The following is a 9444-nucleotide window of genomic DNA, read 5'->3' as shown; positions in this document are numbered from 1 at the left end:
TTGTGTACATTGAAAGAGATGTAGTTTGTAGCATTGATAATGAGACTATCATGCACCGATTTTAAAATATGAAAACCTGTAAAAGACATTGTAAATTTTATGTATTTACGTATTTTTTTTTATTGTTATTATTGTCAATATATGAATTTTTCTTTTTATTATTTTTTTAGGGACTATTTCTTTTTTTATTTGATTGTATAATTTATACTTCTTAAGAAACACCTTGAGAAAATTTCTGAAACCGCTACTGAGCTAGCACCTCTTTTTATTTTTAAGAAGCAATTTTGTAACAAAGATAAGAGCATCGGCAAACTTTTTGTATCCAATTTCCCCAACACTTAATATAGTTTTAGAGTTCAAATACGCCCAAAAGTCGTTGCATTGTGGTAGCAAGTTTACGTGGATGGAGTGCCTTGAAAAGTCTAACGTTTGATAATCTGTAGGTCTAACATTTCTATAGAGAAAAGAGAGAAATTAATCAATTGTCTAAAACTGGAAACCATTTGTTTTACCCACTCTTTCAAACTTTTTTTTATTTTTTTTTATTTTTATCTTTTTTCTATTTGAAAAACAATCTCCTTCAAACTTAGGACCACTTAGCTCGGTACAATCATAAACTACTAGTTATCCCATTTGTTAAATTGTTAAGAAATAATGAATTTTATTATTCAAGTATTATTGTAACAAGTAAGCAGAAATGCAAATTGGCTTTATGGATAAAGTGCGTCAGGAACTTCCATCAAGTTTTTACCTATGCATTTGAGCATTTGGATCTTCTCACATGCATGTATGGTTGTATAAGAGGAACAGCAAAACAAACCTCAAAATTAAATGATGTAAAAACAAGGTTAATTAATTCTTCGATACTTTTCCATGAGTAAGGAACACCAGGTATATGGTAGCTTATAGAATTGTACATGATAGGTATGTACAGCAGAAAATATGATCCACAAAATGAGCAAATGCAGTAGAAGTAAACTACCACAAATCTAGACTTTAATTAGTAGTCTAGACAACAAAAACCAAAAAGAACACATTGTCACTTGTGAAGGCGATAAGTAGGAATAGCAAGTAGGTGCTTGGCTCTAGGAGTTGTGAGACCAAACTCTTCGGTCATGTCCAACTCCGTTGGCAACATGTCATTAGGAAGCTCCCAATCAAAGCAATGAACAAGTTGTGCTAACACTAGCCGAACCACAGTTAGACCCAATTGCATGCATTCCTGGACAGCTTCTTCTCCCAGACCCAAATGGGATAAGCTCAAAGTCATGTCCTCTGAGATCTATGTTACTCCCAACAAATCTCTCTGGATTAAACTTATCTGGCTCAGTCCAAACACTTGGGTCTCTCCCAATTTGCCCATACATTTATTAAGAGTCTAGACTTACGAGGTATGTGGTAATCATTGATAGTGCAATCTTCCAATGACTCATGAGGTATCAACAAAGGTGCTACTGGATGCAGCCTCATGGTTTCTTTTACAACCATGTCCAAGTACTCCAAGCTATCCAAGTCAGATTCATCTACCATCCTCTCTAAGCCTACCACATTTTCCAACTCCTTTTGAACTTTCTTCATTATACGAGGATGCCTGATTAGTTCCGTGAGCATCCAATCAATTGCTGTTGCTGAACTGTCCATTGAGGCGGTAAGCATATCCTGTAAGAAAATCATTGTTAGAAACTTACAACAAACAAGTCTTAATCCCAAAATTATTGGGATCGACTAGTAAAGAAACTGCACTAGAATAAAATTTTGATTCTAGCAAATGATGCCGCTTTAGCTTCAACTTGATTAATTCTTATAAAAATTAGTGTTTAAGTAGATAGTAGGATGGTATAAATAAAAAATGGGAAATGCTAACGAGTGTCCTTAGGGCACTCGTTAATAATTCATTTAAAGAAAGTTTTTATAGAAAATGAAAAAAAAGTAATTAATATTTTGATAGTTTTTTTCATTTCCTATAAAACTGGTATCAAAACTTTCCTAAAATAGATTATTAATGAGTGCCCTAAGGGCACTCGTTAGCATGACTCGTTAGAAATATTATTGTATATACAAGATTATATTTGGTACATAATTGAATTCTACCCACAAACATATAGAATCGTTTTTTTTCCCTAATACAATTAATTTGACACAAACATAAAGAATCAGTTTTGACTATATTATTAATTTAACGATTTGATATATGATGTGTTTGACTCCTTACTAATGTCATGTAAGTTCTTTGAATAATTACCAAGATTATAGCTTCGATATTGGGCCGTTCAATTCGGTACTCAGAGTCCTCAGATCCCATGAAGCTCAACATGACATCAACAAAGTCCTTGGTCTTATTTTCATCCTTGGATTGGACATGCTCATCAATGATCTTCTCCAAAAAGGCATCAAAGATCTTACTCACAGCCTTCATGCGCTGATTTAGCCCTTGAAGGTCAAGGGGTGCAACATAAGGAATGTAATCACCGAAGTTAGGAGTTGCGGTTAGCTGCATACCCTCTTGGATTACAGACTTGAATCCCCTCTCATCAAACTCCTTGTCCATGTACTTCTTCCCAAACACCAAACGGCAACTCATATCTGCGCTGTGAGATGAAACCTTGGCACTGAGATCAACAGCAACATGTTCATGTGCTGCCTCTTGAATGAACTTTATCAATATGTCAAGCTCTTCTTTTCTCATGGATTTGAAAGAATTGATTTTGAGGTTGCTAAGTAATTCAAGGGTGCACATCTTACGTATGTTGCGCCAATAAGAACCATATGGAGCAAAGGCCAAGCTCTTTTGCTCATAAGAGATGTGCTTTGCAGCCTCATTAAGTGGTCTACTCGCAAAAACAAGGTCATGTGTTTTAAGGAATAGCTTGGCAGCTTGAGGGGATGAGACAACAATGGTAGGTACCATCCCTAAGCGCAAATGCATGATAGGACCGTGTTTTTGAGCTAGTTGATGAAGATCTTGATGAGGGAATTCTCCTAACATATGAAGGTTCCCAAAGATAGGGAACCCTCTTGGACCAGGAGGTAATTTCTTCTTCTTGGTCTTGCTTTTCCATTGTACTTGGATATAAGCAAGCAAAACAAGTGAGAGTATGATCCATGTCCAAGCCATGGTGGGCATTTTAAAGGCTGAGCGCACTGGGTGGTGAAGGCAAGCTCAGTTGCAACATATGGAGTAGTTATTTATGACATGGAAATCGTACAAACGGACAATAAACTTTAGATAAGTCCAATGCCGACGTATAGAGTTTTATTTATTTATTATTTTTTTAATTTATTAAAACACTAAAGTGTCAAGTAATTGGACAGAGTTGATTGGATAAAGTTTATAAGGTGGTTCTCACTCGCCCCTCGGCAATTTGAGATTTTTTTTTTTTTTTTGGTCAACAAAGAAATAACATTAAACTTAGGAATTTATAAGCCTATTACAGCGAACGCAAGCTTTGTCAGCCGCTAGGAAACTATCCACCACAGGCGGCGGGTACAAAAATATAACAAAAGAGTCTAAGCTATTAGCACCAAGCTTGGCCAACGCATCAGCACATTGGTTGACTTCCCTATAGATGTGAACTATCTGCTTGTTGGGAATCTCTCTCACCAGGTTCCTGCAATCAGTAAGCAATGGCTCCATTAACAAATTGGCGGTATTGTTATTCATAAGTACAACAATACTTAAAGCATCTAACTCAATGATGAGGTTACTTAACCCCATCTCCTTAGCTATTAGGAGACCATCCCTTAAAGCCCACAGCTCTGCCATGCAACTTGAGATTTGAGATTTAGTCTATACCATTCCATCATTGATTTTTTTTGTTTTTGTTTTTTTGGTTTTTTCTCTTTTACTAATTGAGTGAGAAATAAGAGTAATTATTTTTAAAATTTAAGAGTTGAGAGTAATTATTTAGTATTTTTGTTGATGTGAAGTTATTGTATTCTAGGATTATCCGATAAATTTTTATTACGATGAAATATCATCTACTTCTCATTTCTCTCTCTTTTACAGATTGAGTATTTTTTTAGTTGTCTAATTATCATTTCTCTTCTCTTTTACAGATTGAGTATTTTTTTTAGTTGTTTAATTAAAAGAATGGTAAATGTATAGGATAAAAAAGAAAAGAAAAAGAAAGTGATCTTATACTACAAATTTTGAAATAGGATTTTCAGTATTAAAACTTTATTTCTTAGATATAAAGGTTTACAAACTGAAACGTAATTTAAAATGTAAAATGACTTAGCAATCTACACACTTTTAAGTTTATAATATTTAATCTAAATTATAAAGTAAATCAATTCTAAATGTAGATGATCATTTTTCACAAATTTTACTTATATAAATTTTATAAATTGATGTGTTATTCATAAAAAATCTATATATTCTTTTTATAAAAAAAAAAAAGGAGTAAAGATATGTATGTGTACGCGTGCGTGTGTAATATATTATTTCTATATATTAAGAAGATTCAGAAAGTTAGTTTTAACTTCAAAAAATATCAAAAATACCCCATAATCTAATTAGATAATACTTATTCTTAAAAAAATAAAAATTAGGGTTAAAATTATAATTCAAAAAAAAAAAAAAAAAACTACTGGAGAAATTTTTTTCCCTAAAAATTAGCACACTCTCTATTTAAATATATCTCAGGAATGTTTGATACACTTTTTTTCCCTAAAAGCTAGCACACACTAGATCAAGCTGTTTACTTTATTTTAAATCCTAAATTTCAGTTTCTTAAAAATCCCTTCCTTTTTTTTTTTTTTTTTTTTTTGAGAAAACCCTTCCAATATAACCCCACTAACAATAGATAAATTTAAATTGAAAAATTACATTAAAGTCAAAATAAAAAAAAGAGTCTCATCCACGTGTAGAGCGTGTGTGATGAGAGTAGTGTATATTTTTTTTGTTGAAATAGCATTGATTGTAAGGATTGTCTAGTTAATTTGTAAGTCATTTTTTTTAATTAACAAAAGTTGATAATAATTTTAACATTTTATGATAAAAAAACTTGGAGATTTGCAAATCTGATTTCAAGTTGTACTAACTACCAACTACGGACTACCACGATTATATCAAGGATTCAAGATAAGCATGTCTTTGTTTTTGGATTTTTCGAAAAAACAGTGAGAATGGCTTGGACTTTAATGTTTAGACGCCACATTTTTTGACCAAAAAATTAAAGGCGAATACGAATACGATAGCGCGTGAGTTAAAACACTCCTCCGTGTAAAAGATTTTGGACCCTATAAACATTATCAAGCTTCTTGTTTTGTTAGTAACTAAGATTTGGAGGATCAAAAAAATTGAAGGCAATAGCAAATTGTAAAACAAAAATGCTTGTCATTTTCATATTTGACGAAGGAGATGAGCCTGCGGCATATTGATGCATGGGACCAAGATTTATTGCAAGAATGTGTCATATAAAAGTTGGTCCCAGATTTATTTTGTTTTTGTTTTTTGATTTTTTTTTTTTTTGTTTTGTTTTTTTGTTTTTTCCTAATATTGGCTCATTGTCTGTCATTACTTCATAGTTCATTGGCGCCATGGTTGCATCGACATCGATAGCTGACAAATTTTACCAAGTTAATTTTCTAATAATTTTTTGTTTGTCCTTCTCGTTTCTAACCGTTCATGGTGTCTCTATCACGTACACTATTGGAAAAGGATAAAAGGGAAAAAAAAAAAAATAGTGAAAGAATGGAAGGGTTTATGACATTTTATATATATATATAAATATATATATTTATATCATATACTATATAATAAAAATTGGGCTTAAAAGTTGTGGTTACGACAAGTGACTTCATTAAATTGCAGAAATTTTTTTAGATTTTTAAAAAATTATATAATTTTTCTTTTCCTATAATTTCTAAGTTGATAAAAATATTAATTTGATTACAATCCAAACTCTTCATCTAATCCTATGTAAAATATGTCCATCTAATCAATATATATATATTAGATCAATTATATTACTACACGTAAAAATTGCAATTTTTTTTAGATTTATAAAAAAATAGATATTTTTTTTTCTTATCTTCTTCTCCTATAATTTCTAAGATAATAAAAATCTTAATTTGATTACAATCCAAATTCTTCATTTAATCCTTATCTTAAAAGTATACATTTTGGTCATCTAATCCTTATTTTTTTAATTACTACACGTAAAAATAAAACAACAACGTATAGCTAATAAAGTTAATTTTCAAGTAAATTATCTTTAATATAATATAAGAGTGTAATTTTGAATAAATTTTCTTTCTTTTAATGTACAACTATTCTTTTTATCTTTTTTTTTTTTTTTAAAATTGTTCCCTTGGGTCTATCCAAAATAAAATCTCTTAGGGACTGAGTACTAAGTACATGTCCAGATGTACACTACAAAAAAAAGGTCTTATAGCAATATTTTTAAAACGCAGCTATAGTTCTTGAAAGCGTGACTATATATAGGTCAATTCGGCCTATAGCTGCGCTTTTTTAAGTTGTGTTTTCAGCCGTAGCCTAAAACCCGTAACTACAGTACAGGTCTGAAGGGTCTATAGCCGCATTTTTACAAATGTGAATATAGGCTAGGACCAATGGCCTAATTTTTAGAAACGCGGCTATAGGGCAAAATTTAGTTGCATTTATTAAAGGTGGCTATTGGGGACAACTATAGCAACATTTTAAAAACGGGCTATAGCATTTTTTTTTTTCTTGGCCAGATGGCAAATGCTTGGAAGTAAATGAAAAAATTAACATGAAAAAATTGTCTAGAAATAGAACCCTAGATAAATATGTGTGTGAGTTTGTGTGTGTGTTTAGTGAGTTTGTTTTTACAAACCTCAAGATTATGACCTCTATGGCTAAAATTTGTATCGTCAAGATAAGAAATTGGAAAAGGAAGTCTAAACATGAAGGTCTTCATTTATTAGTCAATAGCTATGTGGAACACTATCTTGTTGAGATCTGGAAACAACTGTGTGGCCCTTGAAAATGAGATGATAAATCAATAAATCATATAGTATTCATATTCGATATTTATCATTCAACTAGAGAAGATGCGGTGAAAATATTGGGTAATTACCTCAAGGATATAGACTCGAAGATGATTAAGGAGGGAGAGGGAGATGGGGCATAAAGGCTCGAGATATCTTGTATGTGCTCCATCATACTCACGCTGTCTAGCTGACTGTACCTTGCACTCCCTCTGTAGTAGTTGGATATTTTGAAAATAAATTTCCTCTTATACTTTGAAAGGATTGACACTTTGTAATACGATTATTTTGCTTAAAATGCAGAATTAAGGATCAAACTGGCCTATTTCTCTATGAAATGATAAATTCTTTGAGGATGCATAGCAAGCTTCAACCAGCAATTAAAAAAAAAAAAAAAAAAAAAAAAAAAGGCATATCAAAGAATATGATCCATGAAAAATAATGGCTAAAGCCCATTGAAAAACTTAAAGTTTTTTAGGGAGAAGATTTTTATTTTTTTATTTTTTTATTTTTTAAAGATGCTAAATACAAAAAGAAGGGTAAGAATTAACAAGGAATCATAATTATATGTTTGTCTCAAAAATTAAGTGAAGCATGGATCATGTTTGTCTCAAACGATTATGGCTAGAGTTTAGGGTTTGGTTTAGTACCCATTCTACCTCCCACAGACTCATTATTCAAGACAAGGACAATTCACTTAATATAATAGTGAAACTACTTATTATATTTTTCATTCAAAAGAATATGGTTACTATAAAAATCATATTCCATTCAGAGAGTAGACCTAGACCCAAACCCATTAAAGCCAGCCAACTGTAATGGTAGATAAGATGTCACCCTATTCATCCCAACAACGACTATGACAAGATAACAAAAACCAAATTAGAAGAAATAAAAGACAAAAGTTGAAATATAAGTACCATAGCCTTGGTCTTGAAAGCGAATGCCTTTCCAATTCTGAAATTAAAAATTAAAAATAAAATAAAGTTCAACCTTCACATTCATTTGGAATTTTCATTTTCAGTATTCTTTTTTTAGTAATAATGACTACAGGATTCAAATTTTCTTTTATTCATTGCTTACTTTAACAAATCATCAAGACCAAAAAGGTTACATCAACAGTAAGCATTATATAAATTGGTGTCAACTTTTTTATTATTTTTATTGAGTATAAAATAGGTGTCAACTTATAATTTCCAATATGCTTTATTACATGTAATCATGTCATGTTATGAATCCTAAGTAAGAGTTTTCAACATATGAATCATATGTTTCCCATCTCTACAGCAACAAGATCTAGTCAACTAACGCATTGTCAAGAGATTCCTGAGAATCATAAGGGCAAAGATGATGAAAAGATTTGATAGCCTCAATTGCATTGTTTCATCACAATTTCCATGTCTTTCAAGACACTATCAACCCGATCTCTAGCATTTATGGCACACTAGAATAGGGAAATTGCCTTGCTTGGATCCTTGTCTATCAACTGTAGTTGGAGAAACAAACATTTGATAATATATATAATCAATACAAAATGGGGGGAAAAATTTGGGTAATCTTCAAACATGAAAACTATCAAATTTTGATGGGAGAAAGCCCTTAAAATTTCCTGTTCGGTGGTTATTTGAACCTTCCATTGAAAGCTATACCTTCTCCAATATGTTTCAACTTGAGCTGAAGCATTTCAATCTCTTCTTCAACTCTTCCAGATCTTTGTAAAACATAAGAAACTCTTATAGGCAAATACATGCATGTTATATCCATAAATGTTTAGCAAAAAAACAACACATTACTTAAACATCCTCATAGCAACTAGTTGATACCAAGGTATGTAACCAAAATCCTTCAACATAAAATAGGATTTTAGAAGCAAATGCAATTATTATGCACTCCTAGCATCTTTCTGTGCATATACAAAACTAATTTGATGCATACTAAATTAAATTCTTACCATTATCCTAGATATTAAAGGCAATGAAAAGCTTACAAACAAAATAAAATTCTTCCAGATGCTACACAGAACATAATAATATACATACACCAACATAGGCTAGTCTTGCCTTTGTCATATAGGGGGCAAAGAGAACAAAAAGATAGTGCAGGGCAGAAAAGATTACATTAGGCAAAAATAACCTAAATAACATCTAGGACAACAAAAATGTTACATATTTTTCAGAAGGTAAAAGCTACATGTCATGCTTCAATTGGTTTGTGCAATTTCTTCCTCAACAATTTCATTTGAGCTACTTGCAATAGCAATTTCTGATCTTATCAATATCTCAGAGTCATTTGTGATGCTATATCTCTCCCCAAAAGTAATTATTGTATTGATTTCAATTGAGCTACTTGCAGTAGCAATTTCAGGTTGCATCAATATCTCAAAGTCATTTGCAACGCCATATCTCCCAAAAGTACTTATGGTATCATACAATTCAAGCATTGTTGGCCTTTCACTAGGGAAAGGGGTTA

At 31.6% G+C, this 9444-nt stretch overlaps 1 protein-coding gene and 1 pseudogene across 1 annotated transcript; both read right to left on the bottom strand.

The window, feature by feature from the left end:
* Nucleotides 1-903: 903 nt before the first annotated feature.
* Nucleotides 904-3172, bottom strand: LOC115992372 (annotated as a pseudogene).
* A 237-nt stretch (nt 3173-3409) lies between these two features.
* LOC115990122 lies at nt 3410-3763 on the bottom strand. Its single transcript, XM_031113980.1, has one exon. It carries the CDS (start codon nt 3761-3763, stop codon nt 3410-3412), a length of 354 nt encoding a protein of 117 aa, XP_030969840.1.
* Nucleotides 3764-9444: the final 5681 nt, after the last annotated feature.

The sequence above is a fragment of the Quercus lobata genome, chromosome 5 (genome assembly GCF_001633185.2).
Source record: "Quercus lobata isolate SW786 chromosome 5, ValleyOak3.0 Primary Assembly, whole genome shotgun sequence".
NCBI lineage: Eukaryota > Viridiplantae > Streptophyta > Magnoliopsida > Fagales > Fagaceae > Quercus > Quercus lobata.
This window is presented reverse-complemented; position numbering and strand designations above follow the sequence as displayed.